The sequence below is a fragment of the Camelus dromedarius genome, chromosome 26 (genome assembly GCF_036321535.1).
Source record: "Camelus dromedarius isolate mCamDro1 chromosome 26, mCamDro1.pat, whole genome shotgun sequence".
NCBI lineage: Eukaryota > Metazoa > Chordata > Mammalia > Artiodactyla > Camelidae > Camelus > Camelus dromedarius.
In genome coordinates, this window is record NC_087461.1 from 7,536,960 (window position 1) to 7,561,811 (window position 24,852).

The following is a 24,852-nucleotide window of genomic DNA, read 5'->3' on the forward strand; positions in this document are numbered from 1 at the left end:
AAATGGAAAAGAAGTGTTAGCAAGGATGTAGAGAAACTGGACCCCGGGGAGTCATTGTTGGGAATGTAAAATGGTGGTGTTGCTTTGGAAAATGGTATGACAGGTCCTCAAGCAGTTAAAACATAGAATTACTACAGGACCCAGCAATTCCCCTTCTGGATCTACACCCAAAAGCACTGAAAGCAGGACTCGAACAGATACTTGCACACCTGTGATCATCACAGCATTATTCACAAGAGCCAAAAGGTGGAGCCCATCCAAGCGCCCAGGGATGGATGAATGCATCAACAGAAGTTAGTCTACACACACGATGGAATATAATTCAGCCTCAAAAAAAGAATGGAATTCTGAACATGCTACAACATGGATGAACCTTGAGGACATCATGCTAAATGAAAAAAAACAGGCAAAAAAGGACAGAAACTTGATGATTCCACTTACGTGAAACACTGAGAGAAGTCAAATTCATAGAGACAGAAAGCAGAATGGCGGTTACCAGGGGCTGGGGGCAGGGGCTCGGGGAGAGGGTTGGATACGGACAGGTTCCAGTCTGCAAAGATGAAGTTCTGGAGATGGCTGGTGCTGACGGTGTGGGTGTGCTTGATGCCACGGAATTGTACTCTTAAAAATGGTTAAAATGGTAAATTCTGTGTGCCAAGTTAAATGTGCATTTTGCTACAATTAAAAAATAATAATAAAAGGGAAAAAGAAGCCAAGGCAGCAAGCCATACTTACAAGATGTAGGCGATCACCCCGATGGACCAGCAGTCAACGGCTTTGCTGTAGGGTTTCTGGGCCAGGACCTCCGGAGCTGGAAATGACAAAGGAGAGACACAAGCTGACCATTTAAAGGACTCAGACGTACGGCGGCTGTTTGTGTTTTGCTTCTGGTGTCTGCTACTCGGGCTGAACTTTCCATGATTCTACCAACAGAGGAGACGGATACAATCTGATGTATCTGTTGGCTTTTCTAACTAGAAAAAAGTGAGAGTATCTATGTGTGTGTGTCCATGTGCATGTGTGTGTGACTGGAGGTTATCAGTCAATCAACAAACATTTTGCAGGAGGCTATTTTATGCCCAGCTAAGCACTACAGCTCAGACCAGAGAGAGAGAGAGGAGGGCATTACTCAGTTCGGGGCCTGGGGTGTGACTTCACCTCGAATCAATTCAAGGAAGCATCTTCGGCCCATGTGTAGGGCCTTCCTAGGTGCTGCGGGGACAGGAGAGCGAAGCCCCCGCCCTCTGCCTTCCTGGAGCTTCAAATCAAGGTTAGACCTAAAATCTGGTCCCTGGGCTCCTGCGTTAGGCCTGCTCTGAGTTCCTGCTCTAAGGTTTGAGGCAGGTCATCCATCAGTACTACCATTTTGTTTTCTCATCTGCGAAACAGGAAAACTGCTATTTAATCTCACTTCCCCGGTCCTAACCCACTGCTCATCAGGCATCATCCGTCCAGGGCTGGGGCTCCTTTTGCACTCTTCCCACACTTCCCATTCCTGGCCTGTGGCCAGCGCCCAGGGCTGGACACCCATGCGGTGTCCGGCGCCCAGCAGCGTCTGCCACACATATTTGTGTAAAGAGTAAATAGACACAAGAAACACAGTAAAAACCTTCAGGAGTAAAATCTCCTTTTCATGCGAACACGTCTGATTGGAGTGTCCAGCATGGGCTTCCCGGAAAATTGAAGAAGGCAGAGGTAGTAACAGCAGAGCTTACAAGGCACTTGGCAGAGGCCAAGTTGGGTGAGTGGTGAAGAGCCGAGTTACCGTCACCATCTTGATTCCCGAGTTCCAGGCGAGGGTGTGCAGGGACCCAGGTCAAGGGACCCACCCACAGGACCCAGCTGTCAGCGGGCCTCTACGACGCCGCCCTGACCTAACCCGAATTAGGTGCCTGCCATGGTCTGGGTCTTATCCCGGGCATTCATAAACCTTTTTACTGCCACCCTTTCAGCAGTTCTGACAACCACCATTACCTACATCTGATCAATAAGGAAAATGGGCCGAGAGAAGTGCCTTTGCGGACGCCACACAGAAGACATGGACCAGCTCGGGCTGAGTGTGACTCTTACCCTGTCCCAGCCCCTTCTCCTGGAGCCTCCTGACTATTAAGGTGAGAGTTTCTGCAAGGAGAGCCTTTTTGCAGAAAAACTAACAGGGAAATCCCCTCATTCTGTGGCAGATAAGTACCTTCCGGAGCAAGAACACGGACGTATACAAACTGTTGTTGGATGTTTCTGGTTCTGGTGGCAAGAGATACAATCCACAGATAATCCCCAAATCTCATTTTAGGTTTCAGCTCCAGTTCCTCTAAACATCCCATCAGGCTTTTTTTTTTTTTTTTTTTAATTTAACAAGAACAAAATAAATAAATCTGTACATCTTTTCTTTGCTTTGTTTGCCCTCAACACAGCAGCAAAAGGAGAGAGAGCTACAAGGCCAGGGAACCCCCACTCTGAAGAGGGGCCTCGGACAACGGGGAGCGGGCTGCCTGCTTCGGTGCCTCCTTTCCCCTGTAACTGCTAAGAGCATTCTTCTCGACACTTCTATGACAGCAGCTGACCAAAGGGAGCCATTCGCCACAGTGACTGGCTGATTTAGGAGGCAGGTGCTCTCGGAGCCGACGTTCTGGTCTGAGTGGCCACGCGTCACAGATGGTGGGAGGTGACTGCTTCTGCAAGGAGCACATTTCTGAGCCTGCAGGGTCATCCTCGTGGCCTGATGGAAAGTTCAGAAGAGGCAGAGAAGGCTCACAGAGCAACATCTGCCCCAGCTCCACCTCCCAGCAAAGCAGAGAGCAGCTGGCAGGAGCACCGCACCAACCTGGGGGCTGAGGCCCTGGCTCCCGCATCACGGGGTCTGCAGGGCTCGATGCGGAGCTGGGGAGACAGTTTGGCCCAAACACTCCACGGAGCCAAGTGTCAGAGGGCACCAAGGCACTTGGGACTCAGCACAGGACTTAAAGCACAAACTAACATCACGTACCTGGCGACAGTGACAGATACACGGGGAAGGAGCTTGGGGAAGGAAGCTGTCAGCACCTTTGACAGCTGATGCTGTGGCTTATGAGCAAAGATGGGGCCGATTGGTCCCCCGAGGCACGACGTATGGAGGGGGCCTGGAGGGTAAGACTCGGCCCCTGTAAAGCAAGTATCTAGGAAGAGCCAATCCTCGGTGTTCTCCTGAGCTCTCCATCCTCAGTTTGTTCTGCGGATGTGGGAGGAAGGATTCTTTAAAAAAAAAAAAAATCCTCCTCCTTGTCATCAGCTGTTAGAAAGCAGAAAGTCCTGGCCACCATCCATTGTTCAGCAAACAAAAGAATAAAGAACACGGTTCCCCTCCTGAAATCCACACACCTGGGGGCACTGGTGTGTGAAGCCCTTTGCCTTCAGTCTGTCTGGCACATTCGCCAGCATTCTGGAGAGTCAGCAGACGGACTGTAGATGCTTGAAAAGCAAGTCACTGATTTTGATGCAACTTGGAACTTGGATTTACTCGACATTGAGGGTCTTGAAGCCACAGATAACACTGAGATAATTTTTTTAAATGTAAGATTTTTGTTTAGATGGTAAACTTTCTAACATCAATGTATATGATTTTTTAATAAAAAGATTTCTGATTTAGGGGAAAATTCTAAATGATTAACAAACACCAGGGTATCCACACTGGGGGTGAAACTGCGGACTTGTGCCAAACATTTCTTGTTCTTTTTGGTGTTGTATCTTATCTGGAGCAACAACAACGAAACAGAAACATTTGTTAACTGACTGGAGGCTGGCCAACCATTTGCCATGAGATGAGGTTCTTAATTGCATCTGAAACGCATCCAGGGGTGAAGCCAAACGTGTAATGTCATGATTAAAAAGACAAAAAAGCAAACTGACTTCAAATAAAATTCTCACCAACTTGAAATATTTTAAAAATTGTATCATGGCGCACACACACATGGCCTAAATTCTAATCTCTCTTGTGATAGGATTCCTGGAACCAAATGTTTTTTGGGACATTGTTTCAACAATCCCACCTACATTCTAACCCCCGCTAGCTTTAAATAGCTAACTTCTTATCTCATAGTAATTCTTGAAAAAAAAAAAAAAAAATCTCAGGCACGACTCAAAACCCTCCTGACAGTTTGATATGGCCTCGATACGCTGACCAGGTCACAAAGGACCCCCGAGATCAACAGGGATGTTTCCCTCCCCGTCTCCTCCCAGGCCCTGCCGCTGCCGCCACTGTCTAGCCAACCTGTTGCCACCGGGGGGTTTCAGTCCTCTGCCTTTGTCCCCTTGACCCCTTTCAGCTCTGGAGTAGCAGGTGGTGCTGGGAGAATCCCCTTCTCTCTCTCATCTTTTCAGAGACCAGTTTTCCCTTTGAGAACCAGCCAAACTCCCTCACGTTATGTCATCCATCTTACACCAGTTGGGCAACAATTCAGCTGTAATTCCAAAGAGTCACAGAATCCAATTTGCAAACTTTGAGACAACAGAGGAGGCCCAGAGCCCAGTCCATCTGGAACCTGGGAAGGTAATAAGGGTCCTCTGCACCGCCACCACCATCCCATCTCTCCCCCGGCACCGTCAGCAGATGCTGAAGAACTTCTTAATCAAGGAGAAATAATGTTCTCTTCTCACTGTACCCATCACGACTCGTGCGGAATGGGAGGTTGGCAATGGCTCTGGCCACCCCCACACCTTCGAATAGAGGGAGGCTTTGAGTCGAAATAACTTAATTGGAGTTAATGACAAAGAGAGCAGTCATTCTAAGGCACTGTGGCTGTCTGTGATGCCATCGGCCCCCAGGCAGAGCAGGGAAGGTCTTAGTTTCCTGGCACAGCCATAATATGAGGGAAAGATTCAAGTGGACAGGACACATGTGTTCCTCCCATTCATTTCAAGGCCTGGTCCCTGGGGGCCATCAGTGGCTATCAGTCGCAGTAGAGAGACCCATCCACTGGGAGGTGTTGAAGGGATGAATACAAGAAAGGTGGCAGGTCCAACCTCCTTCCTGCCCTGTAGGCTGGGCTGAAGTCAGCCTTTCAGAGGGGGAGAGAATAGAGTGGGGTGAGGGCAGCTCAACCTGGGTGACATGCGTTGGGCATGACAGCTGGGTTCTCAGGTCTAGTCACCAAAATCCTGTAACACACTAGCTCCTGCACACCCCCACTGTTCCTTACACACCCCTTTACTGTAGCATGGCCCACAGTCGAGTCCTAGGCTTCGTGCAGCTGGAGGGCAGGGAGACACCTCTAGCCTGGATTTGCAGGGAGCAGAACTTTCTGATTGTTCACTAAATGGAGATTCAACTACACCCAACCTTCTCAACACACACACCACTTTTTCTATAAGAAAATGTTTTCCAAACTCAGACAACTGATTTAAAAATAAACTTAGCTGCCTCAAATATTTTCAGTGAATAGGTACAGGAAAAAACAGAAAGGGCGACAAATGAACTTTGGCAGGGACCTGTATTAGGTACAGGTAAGATCAATTGTTAAATACATGTCCTTAAGCAAATTATTTCTGACATGAATTCGGGGGATAAAAGAGGCAGAATTAGCCCTAATTCTCTGTGTGTGGATGTCTGTAATTCATGCTGCTTTCCTTTTAAAAGTTTTCCTCAAAGAGATTTCAGAATGACTAGTTTTAGGGCTAAACAGCAGAAAAGATACTCTGTTGAATGATCTCTCAGAACTTCTATTCATTCCATTTTCTTGATTATTCCCCATAGAAACAGTATCCCATCAGCCTGTTTAATTTACACCAGTAAACAGAATTTATCTCCATGTAAACCAGCAGCCTCTGCAGAGCGTCCCACAAGCTGCTGGAGGTATCTGCGGATAGATGTTCCCTCCTTCTGAGCTCCAGGCTGAACCCACGCTCTTTAGTAAAACAGTAGGTTCAAAATTTTAAATAATTGAATTTACTGCTTTGAGATTCACTACCAACCCACGGTGGAAAATTCCACTTGGTGGGAAATGTCTTCTAGAAACCGAGCTGCTTTATATTGATTTAGAGCAAGGATTCCTGGTAAAGGGAAGAACTCCAGAGATTACAAAAAGAAGAAAAGAGGAATTTCAGAGACCTTTCATGTTGTTTTTAAAACAATTAAGTTGCCCATTTTCCTTACTGAAGAGGGAAAGAGGGGAAAAAGGGCTTAACCAAGTGTAACTGGAAACGAGGACAGTGGCTTGTAGGGGTGGGGGCCGTGGTAACCCATCCTCGGGCTCTAGTAAAACAGAAAAGGAATTTTCCCTTTTCCTGCATCCAAGGATGTGCTGAGAACAGTCTGTGCAATGGGAGACGGGAGACGGGAGACGGGGATCTCACCGTGTTAACCACGTTCACATTCGAGGTGACTTGTTCACCTGTGCAGATGCCTGAGGACCACTCTTCTCAGTACTTCAGAGCTGACCACACTCAGTGGGACAAGGACAGGGACACAATCAGGGGGCAGCCCAAGGTGGAAGGAGCAGCCATCCATGCCGGAAACTGAGAGCCAGAACCAGGGTGGTGGGGTTTCTCTTTATTCAGTCATTTAATGGGTTGCATCCCATTCCAGGCCCTGGGTTTAGGGGTGAAAAAAGCCCGCCTGGGCCCTGTCCCCATGGCACACTTGTCCTCCGGGGGGTTGAGGGTAGACACAAGCCACAGACGTAATGCCAGTCTCAGCTGCCTTCCTAAGGACGATGATCAGATTCAGACAAGGTCAGGGCAAGATGGGGCTGAGTTAACTCGGTCTAAATCAGACTCTGAAAATACTGAACTTACTCTAAATAAAACTCAAAAGTATCCAAGGAAAGAATGTATTACTTTCAACAGTCAAATGACAGGGAAGGTGCAGACAAAAAGAATGGGAAAGATACAGCCGGGGCTAGTGGTGCTGTGAGAATATGCCTTCACGTTGTTCTCTTAAGAATAAAGCAGCAGGTGTAAGGATCTGGGAGCAGGAGAGCTGCAGTGCATCATTCTGTAACTACATGAGAAGTAAGGGAGGGGAAACGGGTGCCGGGATTTGGATGAATCAGCCAGCCTATGGCTTTGTCTAAGGGTTATCTGTTGCCCCTGCTGGCTGGCCTCGCCTCCCGGAGGCCACCACAGAGAAAGGCATTTGACTTGAACTTGATGCGTGTCATGATGGGGAGGAAGAGGCTCTGACACACGAGAGCCAGTCATGGTCAGAGGTAGTGAAGACTTCTTTTAATATCATGGCTTTTCCCAAGCAGCTCATGAAAGGAGGTCACAGGGCTGGGGGACTGACTTCAAGCTCCTCTCTGCTAGACAGGCTGGGCAGTGTGATAAGGTCTTGAGAGGAAGGGGTCTAAAAGAAAAGTAGGTGATCTAATGGGAGAGAGCTGAACTTCCATGCGGGCTTTAAAATGGTTAGATTGTGCACACAGAGTGGCACCAGCATCTCTCACCCCTGACCAGCACTGAGCGAGAGGACAGGATTCCAGGCTGGGCTCTGCACCAGTGCATCTGCAATTTATTGTGTTTCTATGCCTCAGTTTCCCATCTTGAAGGACACCTGCCACTCTGTCCTGGGGTTAGGCGTTCATGGGAAAGAATGTGCGCTCACCTGGATGGCTGCACGTGTCCCTTCATTCTAAGGCACGTTTCCCCCCAGTATCCACAGGGTAGAGGGTGCAGGGCCCCCGGCCAGTGCCAAAATCAGTGGATGCCAAAGCCCCACACATAAAATAGAGTAGCATTTACATCTCACCGACACCCTCCCATACACTTTACATCATCTCTAGCACCCATACAGTCTGTGTAAATCATTGCAGGCATGCAGTGAATTCAAGTTTTGTTTTTTCAAGGCTTCAGGCAAATTTTTAAAAGTATGTTTGATCTGCAGTGGGTTGAATTGAGGAAGTGGAACCCATGGATCCAGATAGCTAACTGTACTATTAGGGATCTGTGTCCAGGGCTAGATACTTCATCCACATCTTCCTATCCTTGAGGAATTTCCCTAGATGGTGGGAGGGAGCATGGCTCCTTTGCTGGTGGATAAGAGCAGAGAGTTTCATAAGTCCAGTGCGCTATCCATGGATCCACAGAGCCTGACAAGAGGAGAGGGTCTCAAACCAGACTGCAGTGTGGTTCCGCACAGTGAGCGACACCGCGTATCACCGAGGTGGAGAGAAGGATTTTGTTTAAGCGGTGGGAGGGAAGGATGACATTTCTACCCAGCAGTGGCCTGCTCAGAGATGGTAAACAAAATTCTAAAGATCAATGAAAATACGAGTCAGGCATACAACTCAGAGGAGAGTGAGGCCTCAGTAAGACATTATGTTACAATGTAATTACGATGCATCACAACAAGGAAGCCGTCTTGTGTATGTTTACTCAGGTCTGCTTCCTGTCATTAGAATTTTCAGCAGGAGGGGTATTAAAAAGGAAAACCCCAGATAATGAGAGACTTTATTGTGAGCATCTTAATAAACAGGTGTTACTTCACCTGGGTTTGGACTATTGCAGTCTGGATTGTTTGCAAATAAAAATGCAGCTGAAATGCAGAATCATTCCTTGCCTGGGGTTTGTCTTCAGCCGGAAGTTGCAGAGGTGAAGGGGAGCACAAGGTTCCTGGGCCAGCACCGCTCTCTTCCTCCCGGTTAGAGGCTCCTTTCTCATCCTCCCTTACAGTTGTAATTTACTAAAAATGCCTCACAGAAGGGCAGCTCATTTGGATTTTCCTAGTAGCTTCTTGAATTTTACCACAGGCATGAAGAGTCCCCCATAAGAGCACCATCCTGGTTTCTCATTACCAGTCCGATCTGAGCTGGGTTACTATTCAAACGCTTCTGAGGCCAAAATGTGGCTGGTGGGTGGTGGAGCTAGGCTCAGACACAGGAAGGGGGAGGAAAATGGGAGGGCAGCTGGTGTCCGGTGTTTTAAAATGTGGGAGAGACCTGGAACTCTGTGCGGTGGAGGAAGAAAAATGCTCTGAGTAAGGCATTTCAGAGCAGTGTGGCAGCGAATCGCCCTGTAATGTGTTCCGTACAGGTGGTCCCAAGATTCAGCCTCCGCCCTAACCCACTTGTGACCGCAACCGGATGGCTACTTTGCACATACGCCCATCCTCGCTTCTGAAATCTGATGCGCTGCACTTCAGAATGAAAAAGGCTGTTCCAGTCATTCCAATGTTGGGGTTTATAATCATTAAAAGAAAAGTTACAAAATGCCGTAGTGTTTCTTTCCTCTCTGCCACCACAAAATGGTACCAGTTTAGAAACCATGAAACTCCGTCCCAATGTTAAAGATTTAGAGAGGAGCTGTTAAGGAATTCTAAAAGGATGGAAAGTGCTTCACAAACGGTGTTAAGAGGGATTTAGGGGGACTGAACCTGCGGGGTGGGGGTTCCTCCAAGGCAGGGCTGGGTTGACTTTGCCCACGTCCACAATCATTACGTCCAGGCTAACCATGGGCCCTGCAAGTCTCCCCACGTGGGGGGCCCTGTTCTTCCTGACAAGCGGGGTCTGCTGGCAGCTCCCAGTGTGATGGAACGGTCGCTGCTGAGTAGCTGTCACTGAGTAGCTGCTGAGAGAGAAGAGAAAGTTCTTATCTGAGTCCTCCGCCTACTTAGCTGTGCCCCATGCGACAACTTGTCAGTTACATAAAGTCCTGTTTCAACGCTAACTGTTTGAGAGGGTGAGAACACTGATGTCATGTTCATAGCCGTGTACTTAAATACGGTATTTAAGTGAACAGCAAATAAAAACCAAGCTCTCTTGGAAAGAATGACCACACAGAAGAGGGAAGATTAAAGCATTAGAAACAGAGGGTCTAGGAGCCAAGATAAAAGGAACTGCCATGGCTCAGCTTGCTCAAGAGGACAGAAATGGATGATGTCAACCTAGCTGAGGTTTTTCCTGTCTGTTCTGAGTAAGGATGGGGGAAAGTGACAGTCAATTTCCTTGACATGAATATTTATCCACTTAAAGGTTACTAAGTTACACATCTGGAGAAATACAGGATGGGGGAACCAGAAAAAAAAAATCACGGAGGTCCATCAGTTCAGCACACTTATTTTACAAGAGAGAAACTGAGAACCCAAGAGTCTGAGGGCAGGGCTCAGACCTCCCTTGAACCGAACCAATGGCAGAGATACACAGAATCTCGCACCCAAGACCCACTATTGTGACTGCCACCGACGACAGGCTGGGGGACTCTGGGAACAGGTCCTCACTCCAATATTGCAGTATTCCTGGAATCCCCATTTCCCAGCTCTCATCCTAACCTCAAGCCCTTCCTCAAGCTTTAAAAATGTGATGATCCCATGAATTAAGAGCATTCTTCTAATAATGAAAAAATACGCCAAGAATGTTGACCAACTGGCCTCCATTTCCATTTAGAAGAGAACTCAGTGAAACCTGCTGAAACTCCTTTAGGCACGGGCTGACCAAAGCCTTCTGCAATGTCTGTGCAGGCAGCTACATTTCAGGAAGAAATGACTCCCTCTCCACAGTTTAAGTAACCTACCAATTAGCCACCCTCTAAAGAACCACGATGTAGCTCCGCTTCCAAGCACAAGCATGGATCAGACATAAATGCTCCGTCTTATTTTTGAATAACACCCACTGATGAAAAGACTGGCTGCTGGTGCACACCCCAAGTGGAATATTGCAAAGCAAGGGTCATCACTCAATAAGGCTCGATGAGAAAAAAAAAAAAAGAAGTCTCATTTAGTTCAAAATCAAACATCACAGAGCAGTTAAAAGTCCTGCCGCCCCAGGGCCACCCCAGCACCACCCCAGCTTTCCCGCCCTTTCTAAAAGTGAAGTTTACAATTCCTGAAAAAGACAGACTCCTTCTTCAGAAGAGTAAGTAAGAGGACACACGTTTGCCCTCCTCTGGTGAGGCCCTTTGTCGCTTCATCTGGAGCCACAGTTTGAAGTTCTTTTAAAAGAGTTTAATTTTCCTTCTCAAACCAGGAGCAGGAGACCCACAGAATCTAAGAAATCACATCACCATGCAAAGAGCAACATCAAGAAACTAAGCAATGGGCTTTCCTCTGCCAACAGAAGTGCTTTTGCTGTCTTTAGTCTCTGATCGATTACTCGGCTGAGACGGATGCTTTTCTGTGACTTAGTGTTTCTCTTCAGTGATTCAAGAGAGCCAGCTGGATATTTTAATTAATGCAGTAGAACAAGTCAAATAAGTAATTTTACAAACGTCCTTAGCTCTGACTTCTATCTTGTATTGGTGATGCCACAGGGAATGCTGTATCTGACTCAGCAGAACGGATTCTACATCCAGGTCCATACCACGGAGACCGTCACCACACTACCCCGAGGAGCTGGTTCCCTCCAGATGGCCCTATCATTTCTCCTAAATTATCTCCAAGAACATATTGATGCAAGCCCTCCCTCGAAGCCAAGAGAGCCTGCGCCTTTCCCCCAGACCCTGCATACAAGACGCAGCTCACGACTCTGGGTCTTCGTTCTCCCGCTGGACCGCATCCACGGCTCCCTTCATCTCAGCCCGAGTTCCATCCTTCCTTCATGCCCCTCCTCCTCTAAGAATTGTTTCCTGATCCCTCTCGCACCAGCATTTGTGAGGCTGCTTCTGAAATATGTCAGTTACTTCACCCTGCAAACGTGCTACCTCATACGGGTCTGCATCGCCCACTGGCCATACTGCATCGGAGGAGGCCTGTGAGCTGCCCGCAGTAGGAACTCAGTATACCTGGATGGAGAGATGCCTGCAATCTCCTGCTGTCAGTGATCTGACGCTCTGCATGGACCCTGGTTCCTCGTACAGCGTGTGTGAGGACCAGGCAGCTGCTCAGGGTCAAGGGTGAAGTTCAAAGTGCTCAGATTCCTCTGCCTTCTCTCAAGGCACCGTGTGCACTGGGGTACTTGGGATAAACAGCTCCTTTTTCATTATTTCTTCATTATTAAAGAACTCATTTATATTGAAGTCATAATCCCGATGCTGGCAAAACTAACTACTTAGCCGAATAGTCATTTAGGTGACAATAACTGATACAACAACACAACAGCACTCACCAGTTGAAACCAACGCTCCCTAGAAGGAATCTGAACTAAAGCTGAAAGCAGATAGCATTCCTCCACTCCCGGCTTGGGCTTGTGGGAAGCGTGGTCCCAAGGACGGGGAGGGGAGTGGCCCCCCTCCCTCCTCTCACATAGATGCCCAATGGCTCTGCCCTGTTCAAATCAAACTGCCAGGCAAAAATGAGGCTGTAGCTTCTTTGTCCAAGATCCCAGATAGTGTCTCCATCTTACAGCTACTGCTGGGGTCGGGGGAGGTGAGCAGGGGGACGTGGCTTTGTCCAGCCCCACACAGACACAGCGTGCTGGGCTCCTCTTATGAAGACGTGTTTCATGTCCTCCCTGGCATCACCCTGACTGCCAGGCTCCCACAGGCTTAATTAATTGTTCAACTACTCCATAGTTTAAGGTCCCCCCAACCAGTGGCCCCCACTCACTCAGCCTTCATCTCATCTGACTCAGTAGCCACAGCTGACACACAGCTCTTCATCCTTGAAGCACTTTCCAGATGCCATACTCCCCTCGTCCTCTTCCTCCCTCCCACTGTCCCTTCTCAGTCCCTCTGAGTCCCCAGGACTCAGCCCTGGGACCTTTCCTCTCCTCCATCTACACCCACCTCCCTTGATGGTTTCATCAGGTTCACAGCTTTAAAACGCACCCAGAAGCTATCAGCTTCCAAATACAGTCCATCCCCACTACACGGGGATTCCATATTTGCGAATCTGCCTCCTCGCCAAAATTCACGTGTACCCCCCAAATCAATACTTAGGATGCTTCTGCGGTCATTTGTAGACACGCACAGAGTGGCCGGAACTTGGAGGTGCACGTGCCCAGCTGAGGTCAAACACGGCAACGCTCTGCCCTCTTGTTTGGTCTACGAGTGTGGTTTTCATGGTCTAGCCAGTGCCACGTTTTCCACGTATTTGTGCATTTTGTTGATTTCATTATTAAAAATGGCCCCCAGGTGTCAGTGCTGAAGAGCTGTCCGGTGTTCCTAAGCACAAGAAGGCCAGGTGAGCCTCATGGGGAAATGTGTGCTAGATCAGCTTCCTTTAGACACGAGTTACACTGCTGCTGGCCTGGCTTCAACGTTAATGAACTACTACTACATAAAATGTCGTTGAACAGAGACACACATACAGCAAGGCTAAGTATCGACAAGTTGATGTCAGCGCTGGAATCAGAGGCTCGCAGGAACCCAAATTCATTTCTTCCCCTGGGGGCAGCAGCTCAGCATTTGCTAATTCATGCTCACTGTGACCTTACAGAACATAACTACTTGGTGTAATGAGAATCTCCCCACAATTCCAGATGCCTTCCTTACCTTGCAAACTTTATCAGATCCGAACCCAAACCCCTGGCGATATTTCTGCAATGTCCTCCTCCACATTTTTTTCCTTTTTGATGCAGGTATTGGGGATTGAACCCAGGACCTTGTGCATGCTAAGCACGTGCTCTACCACAGAGCTGCACCCTCCTTCCTCCTCCCATATCTTAATTAAAGGCCACTGCACCCTTTCAGGTGCTCAGGTCAAAAACCTTGGAATTAACCTTGACTTCTCTCTTTCAAATCTGACTTTTACTTTTACAGAAATTCCTGGTGACACTACCTTCACCTTATATTCCAAACCTGATGATTACTCATCACTTCCACTCTGCTGACCTGGCTGAGTTCTCACTATTTCTCACCTGGATAGTTCCAGAGACTTCTAACTGGTCTTCACCCTGGCCCTGCACCCCCATCATCTCTCCTTATCCCAGCCAGTCCCCTACAGGGATCCTGGTAAAAGTTCGATCATGTTGTGTCTTACTCAGAACCCTCTGATGGCTTCCCGCCTCCCAGTCTTGACAATGATTTCTAAGTCCTGGTCTGCACATGCTCTGCCCATTACTTCTCTGACTTCCTCTTTTCTCATCCTGTTCCTCTTGCTACCCACCCCCACTCCTGCCTCAGGGCCTTTGCACCATCCTTGGAATGCTCTTCCTTCCCAGAACAGCATGACCAGCTCCTTCACATCTACCAAATCTTTATCCCATTGTCACCTTGATGAGGGCTGCCTTGATCAGTGTATTTAAAATTACAACCCCCCCCCCCACACACTTACTTCCTATTCTCTTTCCTGCTTTATTCTTCTCCATGGCACTTGTCACTAAGATACTAATTAATATATTAAGCTGTTTGCTTATGGTCTGCCTCTCTCTCACTCAAATGTTAAGTACTATGAGGTTGGGGATTTTTATCTGCTTTTTTTTTCTTTCTCCTGATATATCCCCACTGCTAGAACAGAAGGTGGGCACTAAATAAGTAATTTCTTGAATGATAAATAATGTAGCACTTATCATCCATCATTCAGTTTACCTGTTAACCCTCTGGCTCTCGCAATTCTGTGAATCGTTGGCAGTCAGAAACTGTCTAATTCATATTTGTATTCATAACATCGAACTACTGTGTAGGACACATACCAGGAATTCAATAAATGCATGTTGAATGAATGGAAAGGGAGCTGAGGAAGAAAAAATTGCTAATTTCCATGAACATTAGGTTTCTATTCAATTCAACAAGCATCTGTGCAAAGATGAGTAAGACACAGCCCCTGCTCTAGTGCAGTGGGGGACAGACACAGATAAATACAAACTCTGATGGGATGTGATCTAAACCATGACAAGAAAAGGTAAAGAACCAGGATGATAAAGGAGAGGATGGGTGATGGGAAAGCAATCAAAAAGGGGTCATGTAAGCTGGGTTTTGATGGCTGAATAGGAGCTTGCCATGCAGACTGTTATGGAGGAACAGCCCAAGCTCAGCTGCTCTCTGCCCAAGGCATGTCTGCGTGGACATGACCTTGCCAATGTTGTCTCTTCCTTGCTCTAAAAGGTCTCCCAGGAGTCTTCTTGGTGCTTAACAAATATGAACACACAGAATCACTATATTCCCATAGTCCATGACTTCCCTCTCCCCACTCAAAGAAAACTCTGTATCTGATGACAGAATTACCCAATGGCTCTACTTGCCACCTTTTAGGGTGGTAAGGGCAAGGGCCACATCCAAACATCATTCCCAGTTCCCAGACTCATACACGTCCGACATCTAAACAGAACCAGACCGTTCGGACGGCAGCCACTCAGAAACCCAGAGAAAACCGCTATTCCGTAGACTCTGCCAAGACGCAAAAAAGCAAAAAGCAATTTAGAAAGTGCTAGAGACTTCCAGCATCAGAGACAAAAGTGAGAATGGTGTGATGCACATTCTTTATCAGAACACTTAAATTGCAGCCCGAGAGCCTCGCTGGGCAGCTACAGCATCCCCAGCTCCCTGGCCCTCCGTGGCCTGGGCAGCAGCCCCCGCAGAACAGAGCAAAGACACTCTGGACAGGAGACTGGCCCCATGACCTCACAGGCCTTTCCTTTTTCTGATGTCTATTATTCATCACAGTTGGAACAGGCCATTTTTCCTCCCATCTCTTAAGAGAAATGAGAATAAGTTTGTCTCATTCATTTTTATTTGCTGCTTGCTTGGTGGCTTGGACTGAACTGGAGAAATTCCACACACACACGCACTCACATTTCCACCCACAGCCCCCACCTCTGGGCATACACAGGGGTTACACAGCATCTCTCATCACAGCTGCTGGGTCCCCCTGATGGGGTCCAGGCTCTTCCTGAAACCATCACTTTCTACCCTACAATGGAGATGGCTAGCCCTGCCATTAATCCCCCTCAGATGCACTGGCTTCTTAAACATGATCAGAACTCTGTCTCCTTCTCTGTCCAGTGCATATACACAACCCAGGGACAAAGTCCTGGCCTGCGACAGTCAAGGGCTAGGAGGTGCTGACTACACCCTTTCCTCCCCTGCCACCTTTCCCCCCATCTCAACACCTCCTAAATCTCTATCGCTTCCTTCCTTCCCCCTCATTTTATTCTCTATTCCCTCAGGTCTGTCTTTTTGCCTCTGAGTTCCTTTAAAAATGTAGCAGCTGTGACATAACAGTGGTGACTTAACACCCGTCATCATGCAAGCACTTGAAGGGCCCTGAGGTGCCTTCAAGGTCATTCGGAGTTTCCCACAATGCTCTAGGCCCCAGACCAGTTTAGTGTGAGGCCTGCTTTCCTCAGCCTGCCGGTCTCATTCACTGTCCTCACTCCAGGGCCCAGGACATGGCAGGCACTTTAATACACATTTGCTGGATGAACGAATACACTCACAAGTCTCAGAAATGTCACACACGGTTCCAACGGCCTTTCTCCAGGGCCACAGAAGATGGAAGAGGAGTCTTAGGATGTCCGTATTCAGGTCTGCCTGCATTCTGTATGTCTGCGTTGTCAGCTTTGCCTGCATTCTGTATGTCTGTGTTGTCAGCTTTGTCTGCATTCTGTATGTTTGGGACAAAGGATGTGGGGTTCTGATTTTAGGAAAAACTTTAATTCTTGGCTTCTCTGGGGCAGATCAGGACTGGCTAATTGCAGAGAGTGAGTTCATCAAGGTTTGAACCAGACTCCTCCCATCAATGTTTTCTTTCTAGCTACTTTTATCGCAACATTTTCAGTGTTCCATGTGTGTCTGCACCTTACTGTTATCTCTGTGTGTCCCTGTAAGTCATTTGAAAACATAGATGCCCATGCAATACTTCTGGCCTTAGAACCTGGGAATTCATCCAAGTCAATTCCCGGCCTCCAGTCAGGCCCGCACCCAAATCAAACAGGAGTTCTACCCAACTCTTAAAAGGTTTCAGGGGAAATCACTTCCCTTCAAACTTGTTCCAGTGTCTCTCAATCTTTTTATTCCTCCCTCAGGGGGAATGAAGGCTGTGATCACGTGCCAGGCTCAAATGCTTAAGAAAACCGATCAAGTCGGCAAGCTGGAAAGCACACACACACACACAGGGTCCTTACCGACATAGCCTGGGGTCCCACATGCGGTGGACATCACGTCGCCTTTGCCCTCCATTTTGGACAATCCAAAGTCACTGATCATTATTTTGGACTCCTCATCTTGACTGTAGTACAAAAGGTTCTCAGGCTAGAAGGGAAATCAGAAAAACAAAATTTACAAACCATGTTGAAAGCTGGGTTAACTGCGGGAGACTCACCCAACCACCAAAGCTTAAAGTCACAGCTGAAGAACAGACCTGAACTTTTGGACACAGTGAGTGCATTAAGAAAAGCAGTGTTTAATGAAAGCAATTCAGGGGGCCTGGCATGGTATTGGGCACTTACGGGTTTTCAATAAATGCTAGTTCCTTTCCCTCATTAGTATTTGGTCTACTTGAAAAAATGAGCCGTTTATTGAGGCAATTAGAAAGCGATTCCTCTCACGCTTGTCAGTTCATTTCTTGGGTTAGGGGAGACACTCCCGGAGAGAAGGTTGCTTTCACGGGTGCTGTTCTGTTTCTCTTTTCTGACCCCTATCAGCAACCTGTCTCTAACCCAAGGGACTCTCTCCTTGCCCTCAGGGACATCCGCATCCCGGGGTTCTGGCCGATGCATGGCACCCCCACCCCTCCCTGGGCAGCTGACACCCACTCGCTCGGCTCCCCGGGAGCAGTGGGAGGTCATCAAGGAATGACTCAGAGTTGGAAGATCCAGCACTTTCTAGCCACATGTCCGAGGTACTCCAAGCTTCTGCTTGTCCATCTGTAGACCCTGGGTTGTGACGTTTCCTTGTCTGCCTCCCTGACAGTACATGTTGGATCTCAGGCAGCAGTAATGCAGGACGTGCAGTGAAGGCCCGAGGACAGCCCCCATCTCCACTACAACCCTGCACGCCGGGGGCGCCTCCAGGGCGTCTACGCGGGAGGGGCTTAAGCGTGGCGGTCCTGGGGTCGACCCGGAAACAGTGAAGCTTTTGCAATTTTCTTATGGAAAACTGGGGAATCTGGTTATTCCCAGCGGAAAAAAATGGAGACAGGGCTTATGGAGACTGAAGGAGCTCACAGCCGCAGGGCCTGGGCCTGAACACAGGAGGCGTGCCTGCATGTTTTTGTTTTTCACCGTCGTTTCAACTGATGACACCGTGGCTGAGGGAGACGAGGTCAAGGACTGACAGCTCCACTGTCATCCAGTAACATGAGCGTGCACCGGGAAAGCCGTTCCGCACCCCCCCCCCCCGATGGCTCCTGCCCGGCTCCCCTCCTGGCCCCAGGGGTGAAGCCATAGTCTCTCTTGTCAATGGTTTGTGGTGGATTTTTGGTTTCTAAGCATTGACTTTTCAAAGCTATTCTTAGGCAGAGTGACTAGATTGTACATCCAAGACTTAGAAAAGTGTTGAGAAAAGTGGTTCCCAGCCTGGCTGTGCAGCAGAACCAGTCCCCTGTGAGGGCATGAAACATCTTCAGCAATTTGAGACTGGGCCCAGGCCTCTGGGGTTTAGAAGTCCACGGGGGGTTGGGGGTGGGCTTCAGAGGTACGACCACTGCCGGGAAGAAATGGTGAGAACTGACCAAGACTCCCTCCTTGACCAGACTTCCGTCAGGCTCCTCTGCAGCCTCTTCTCCACCCAGCCTTGACCTTGGCCGTCTGTGTCCTTCCTGCTCTTGGCCCTCCCACAAAGCCCAGTCTTGGCAAGAATCTAGCCACCTCTGTGTAGAGAGAACCCCTCTCCCCAGATAGCTCGTCAGGTTGCTCCACCCCTCTCCCTGACCTTTGATGATGTTGAAAAATAAATGATTCAGACACATGCGGAAAGTCCTAAGGAAGGTTTTGCCCAGGGGAGCCCTCACTGCAGCGGGGTTTTGCAGTAGAAGAGGAAGATTCGACTCCACCCCTAACACAACAAGGCCAAGTGGGGATTTATAGCCTGGGAGCCGGGTGGGGTCGGGGAGGGGAAATTACTAGGGAGGGTAAGGGGGATTCTGGCTGCACCAACTTGAGGAGTTTTGCAGAAGGCAGGTGAGGGGGGTCAGCCACAGAGGGCGGGGGAAAAAGGAATCTGATCAGGTTTCAAGGCTGGGAGGTTTATCTTGATGGGACTTGCCGGGGTTCTTGCTAAGACCGGACTATGTGGGCAGCCAATCAACCAAGCATGGAGCCCAAGGTCCAAGCCTGGTCAGAAAGCAAACTCAGTGGGGCCCGCCTCCGGTCTGGTCAAAGGACAGAGTCTGTCAATGTCCAGGTCCTTCGCCACCTTTGACAAGAATCCCCTACCCTCGCTGTCTCCTCTCGGATTTTCCATCCATGGCCCCTCACTCTGCTCAATGGATATACAGCCCCACGTGGCCTCGCTGAACTTGGAATTCCCTCCCCTAATGCAATACCCTTCTCACAACAGTCTTGAATAAAGCCTTCCTGACCATTTTAACATGTCAGAATTTGTTTTTCTTTAACAGAACCTAAAGGAAAAAAAAATACTACCCTTCACCCAAAAATAACATGACAAAAAGGAACAGAAAGGGATGGTGTTTATCATTCACAGTGACATAACTTCTGTGGATGAAGCATCAGATTAGAAGAAAATCAAATGTATGCTTGAGGAGGCTTTCAATGAGTTACAAAATAGAATAAAATGGGCCAGTCAACGGTGGAAATAAAAATGATGGTTAGAAAGGGGAGGGAACTAATGGAACCCAACAGTATACGTGGTTCCTGTTTTCCCTGAATGCTTACGGAGGAGCCTTCGATGAACAGTAAGAGTCCAATCATGCATGCAGAGAGGACTTTTTTTTTTTTTTTTTGAAGTTTATGATTTTTCACCTTCCTGTCCCGGGACTTCTGCAGCTGTAAAGTCAATGATCCCATGCTCCTAAACCAGGCTGCGTCCAGGCTGGAGATGGCCAAGGAGCCCAAATCTCTCCTTCCTCCTACAGGAGATTCATTTGGATCAATAAATTGCTCTTTTGAAGGACAAGTACCAAGGAGAGTTCAGTTGACTGGTCCTTCTCAGCCTAGGTCTGTACTTTCTCAAGACTTAGAAAAGACAGCAGGGCTTTTCTTGGAGAGGGAGACGGGGGGAACAGGGGAGAAAGTGGGAGAGAAGATGGGCTCAGATAATCAGGCGGAGACCCTCCCCTTTGGCAGGAGAAGGGCTATGGGGGGCGAGGGGCCAGGGGAGGGAGGGAATCCTACAGTTCTACCTGGGGTCCAGTGAGGCCCAGGACTCCCCTAAAAAATTATTTTTCTTTATTTTATGGCATCTCTGGAAGACAACTGGTGGCTAATACTTGACTTGGAATGTCCATTCCAACCCTTTAATACTTCATATAATAAGCTCTTAAAAGATCTGAATCAATACTTCCCATAAAGTTAATGTTATACATAATCATACTTCTAATCTAGTGATTCCCAACTGGGGGCAGTTTCACCCTCCAGGGGATATTTGGTAATGCCTAGAAATATTTTTGGTGGTCAGAAGTTTAGAAGGTGGTACCGGCGTAGAGGGTAGAGACCAGGGCTGCTGTTAAGCATCCTCCTCTGCACAGGACGCCCCTTCACAAAGAACAATCCAGCCCCAAATGTCAACAGAGCAGCCCTGCCCTCATAGGAGGAGGCGGCAGTGGACATTTCCCTTGTTTTGATAAAAGGACAGCTGATCGTCTCTAGTAGCTTCCCGGGGCAAGAAGGCACAAGAATACCCTCCTGAAGGGAGAAGGAGGTAAACAGCCACGTGTGAGGGTGGGGTGGTACCCAAACTGTGCCCTAATCTTAAATGAAACCGATCGTGTTCTCTATTGCGCTGGCTTGCATCAGAGTTTGTTTTCATTTTCTTAGAGGTTTATGAAAATTCAGTTTCCTAACCCCAACTTCCTCTGCATAGATCAAATCTCTTTGTGCCTCTGAAAAGTGGTCACAGAAAGGTTCTAAAATGGTCATGTTCTTTCCACAATTATAACGCTGGTGATCTTCAGGCTCTGCAGGCTGGGAGCGGCACACACGCCTCCAGAAGCATCATGTGGGTGGAAATCACAGCCTCTCCCTGACAGCCAACCTGCCTTCCTAAAGGGGAAATAAACATTGCCCATCTAGGAAATGGCTTGGTTTCTAATAAGGACAGACAACTTGCCCTTCACATCACATCTCCACGGTCAGCACACTGCCTTGTTCAGAAAGAGTTGCCTGCTGTGTTCTGGAAGCACAGAACTGGCATCTGGTGTGGGCACAAGCGAGCAGAGCAGACACTGCTGCCCAGCTCAGCGGTGCCAGGTCAGCTTCCAGAGCCCTCACCTGGCCCTCAGAAGGACCTCCAGGTCCTCACGATTAACTACTGGTGCGCATGGCCCATGTCACCCACCAAGAAGTCTGCAAAGGGCAAAGGCTGTATGAACTCCATCAACATTCCCAGATACCCCCATCCGGCGGTTCTCCCAGTGTGGGTCCCAGGCCAACATCAGCATGACCTGCAAACCCCTCAGAAGTACAAGTTCCCGGGCCCCTGCCGCAGACCCGCCAAATCAGAACCTCCGGGCTGGGGCCAGTCATCTGTGTTTTCACAAGCCCTCCAGGCAGTTCTGATGCAGGCTAACATTTGGGAGCCACTATCCTGGTCAATGGAAAATGGTAACAAGGAGAAAAGAAAACATTACAGCGAGTCCCTGTGAAAGGAAGACTACGCTATTTTATACCTTGGTGCCCAGTACCAGTAACGGGCAGGTGTTAAATTTCTCTTTTAACATCTGTTTATGACTTAGTCTTTAAGTTGAGTTAGATTGCCCAGAGTCATGAATAGCATGGCTTCAGCACAATATAATCCCTGGGTTTCTGATGGGAGTGGGGAGTCTGTGTGCTGGGGTGGAACTGCTATCTTGACCAGTGCAGTGAGCTCTCGGGCTGGACCTGGAACTGCTAAGTAATGAAGCCATGTTACAGCCTTTTGTCAGCAAGGCTGCTTTTTTCTGTTCCTCAGATTGTACTGTAGGTTTGCTATCTACCCTTTGATGACATCCACATAGCCCTTTGGGCCAAGGTGACCAAGTAAACCCCAGATCCTTCCTTTACAGTGAGAGCTATTGGGGGAAGGCTGAATTATGCCAAAACCTCATAAGGAAAAGATAAGAAGGACCCCAGCAGACACTGGGAGAAAGCTGTAACTGTAGGTCAGGTAACCTAGCTTTCCTTTTATTAGCCTTTTATTTCCCTCCTCTCTCAACTCATGCCCTCTACCCACTTCTCCCTTTCTTTCATATGGTGTGTGATGCTGGGCTGGGAAAAGACAGAAGAACTGCACTGGGAGAAGGTACTTCATGGCCTCTATGTCTTGAACAAAATTACTTTCTAGATAGGCTTGAAGCAATACACAGCCTGTGTGCCTGGGGCCCTTTGGCTGCATCACAGTTATCAAATCTTTGAAACGATGCCAGCCCCATTGATCTTCATCATCCTTCAAGCTACTTCTGGGTCCCAAAAGCTCCAATAAGGAACACTAAACAATGCCCACCATTCATTCTACCCATATCTCCATCAAGGCCACCTCATCCCTCCATGGGAGCCAGTCCTCTCGGACAGGTGCACTGTGGTGGGAGAGCAGCTGGAGGGTGTTGCTAAGCGACAGCCTCACCTTGAGGTCCCTGTGGACAATGCCCATTCTATGGAGATAGTAGACAGCGTCTAAGACCTGGCGGATCAGAGTGCTGGCATCTTTCTCTGTGTAAAATCCCTTCTCCACTATCCGGTCAAACAGCTCTCCACCAGACACCCTGTTTAAAAAAAAAAATAAGTGTCAGTTTGAGAGGACCTATTGAATTGTTCAGGGAAGACTATCACTAAGACCTTTCAATACGGTGAAAGACCCAAATTTTATTTCAAAAATGAATCCATTTTCAGATTTAAAATTTGCCCCCTTATTGCCTGGAAGCTACACCAAGGAAGTGTCTGTGTCAGGGTAGCATGGCTGGTTCCGAATGACGAAAGGAAGTATAAACCAGGACCCATGGACTGAGAAGTCTCTCTTGGCCTCTGGATCCATTTTGCTGGGACAACAAAAAGTAAGAGTAACCTGCCAGAGTGCCAGCATCATCAGTGACAGGGAGATGAGACAGGATAAAACGTCTCCTTCGCGTGCAAGGGCAGCCTCAACGGGCTGGGGTAGGTAGGAGGGGGCCTGTGGGCAAAGCGGCAAGCGGCCCACGGGATGTCTGGGTTCTTGACCCACTTCTGCTCCTAACATGCTGAGAGGATGAGCACTCCTGCAATCTCTGGACCTCAGTCTTTTCAGTCTGTAAAATGGGGGAGTGAATCTAGTCAGCCATTCCCTCAGAAGCATCAGAAGCTCAAAGTGACTTGTGATTTACAAAAAAAGGAAGAACCACACTCCATTACATTGTTTTGCTTTGATTTTTGGTAAGAATATTTAATTTTAATTTGTTTTGAATTTCAGCTTTCAGTGACCATTTTGTTTTTTTCCATTTATCGAAAGGCGACCTAGGTTGCCAAAGGCCAAAAAGCCCTGGTGGACAACCTCTTAGAGACCCTTTCAGCTCTGATATTTGATGCTTCTGTAAGTTGAACAGAACTGTACAGTCCTGAATAGAACAATTCAACTAACACCTTAGCCTTCAAGTTCGTGTATACTTCTCTGAGAGAAATATTGTGCTTTGTTCAAATAATTAAGCCATCTTGGAAATTAGCTTCAAGGGATATATCAGCACCATTTTAATAAAAAAGAAACACATTTTCCATAAACAAAATGGAAAAGATTTGAGATATTAAAATCTGAGATTCATAAACAACTTCTACAGCTTTAAAAGACACCCCAGCAGTAACACACATACACACACCCTCACACACAAAGCGATGACTCACTCTCTGCAAGCAAAGGCAAGTAACATTCAATGACTGAGCCACCGAAATGCTCTTTCAAAAAAACTAATGGAACACAATTGCAGCTACAAAAGGCCTATGTGATGTGCTAGCGTCTCTCGCATTACCTATAGTCATTCCAAGCCATATTGTGCTTGGATAATGTCCTGTTTCCAAAGCAAACTGAGCAATCTAGATAAAAGGAGAACGACGCTCAGGAGAAAGAAAAAGCAATTCAAAGAATGAAAACAAAATTGAAACAACAGGGGAGCAGCTATATTTTGACGACCATGTTGTCTAAATGAGCCATCCTTAGGTAAACCAAAATTCCAAGACAGTCCCTCTCAGCAACTGACATCAAGTTCTCACCAGGCTTCATTCTTCTAGAACCTGCTTCCAGTGCATTTCAACAGCAGGACGTCCCAGAGCTTGAGGATGTCCCACGGGGATGCACTGCTGCCAGGGGTTGGGAGAACCTGCGTGCATTCACTTCATTGAATCATTTATTCAATCACTCACCCCACGTTTACCGAGCACCGTTAGGTGCCAGCTTTCCCACGTGCTGTTAGTGTCAATCAATGCAGCATCAGCTGTGCAGGAGAAAAAGTCTGTTCTGACTGCGGTCCTCTCATCCCCCACAGCGGCCCCCCTTCAGTAATGCCCCTTACTAGTGTTCCAGGGCTTTCTCACCGCTGCTCTGCCTGCCACTCACACGCTCTGCAAGATGTGGAAGACTCAGGCAGCAAAGCTCACCCCCTCCCCACCCCACCCCCCACTTTAGCACCCCATGAGCCACCCTTTACCAGATCCTTTCCCTCCCCCAAAACTCATCTTTTCTGCTTCCCATTCTCTCAACGTCCTCTTTTCTGCCCTGTGATAGAAGGTACTGGTAGCTACTGAATAGTAATACTTTCACGGTGACAGGTCAGCAACGCAGGAAGAACTGCACCGTCAGAGTTGAAGTAAAGATGCTGCTGTCGTAGGCAGTGTCCAAGTTTCAATTTTCTGCACATTTACTATTTCACTTCTTAACTTTCAAGTTGCACCAGGGCTTTATTTTTCTGAGTACTGTTCGGAAAGAATTTGATTTCCTTAGAAACCGAGGAACAAGGGAAAA

At 48.0% G+C, this 24,852-nt stretch overlaps 1 protein-coding gene across 2 annotated transcripts in view; it reads right to left on the reverse strand.

Moving 5' to 3' along the window:
• CAMK1D (calcium/calmodulin dependent protein kinase ID) overlaps positions 1-24,852 on the reverse strand; it is a 344,198-nt gene that overhangs the window by 33,832 nt on the left and 285,514 nt on the right. For both annotated transcript variants that reach the window (XM_031444848.2, XM_031444847.2), the window contains exons 4-6: positions 22,495-22,633; positions 16,902-17,028; positions 736-811 (exon numbers count right to left, since the gene is read on the reverse strand). In XM_031444848.2, the coding sequence (XP_031300708.1) occupies positions 736-811; positions 16,902-17,028; positions 22,495-22,633 (342 nt within the window). The remainder of the gene's footprint in view (positions 1-735; positions 812-16,901; positions 17,029-22,494; positions 22,634-24,852) is intronic.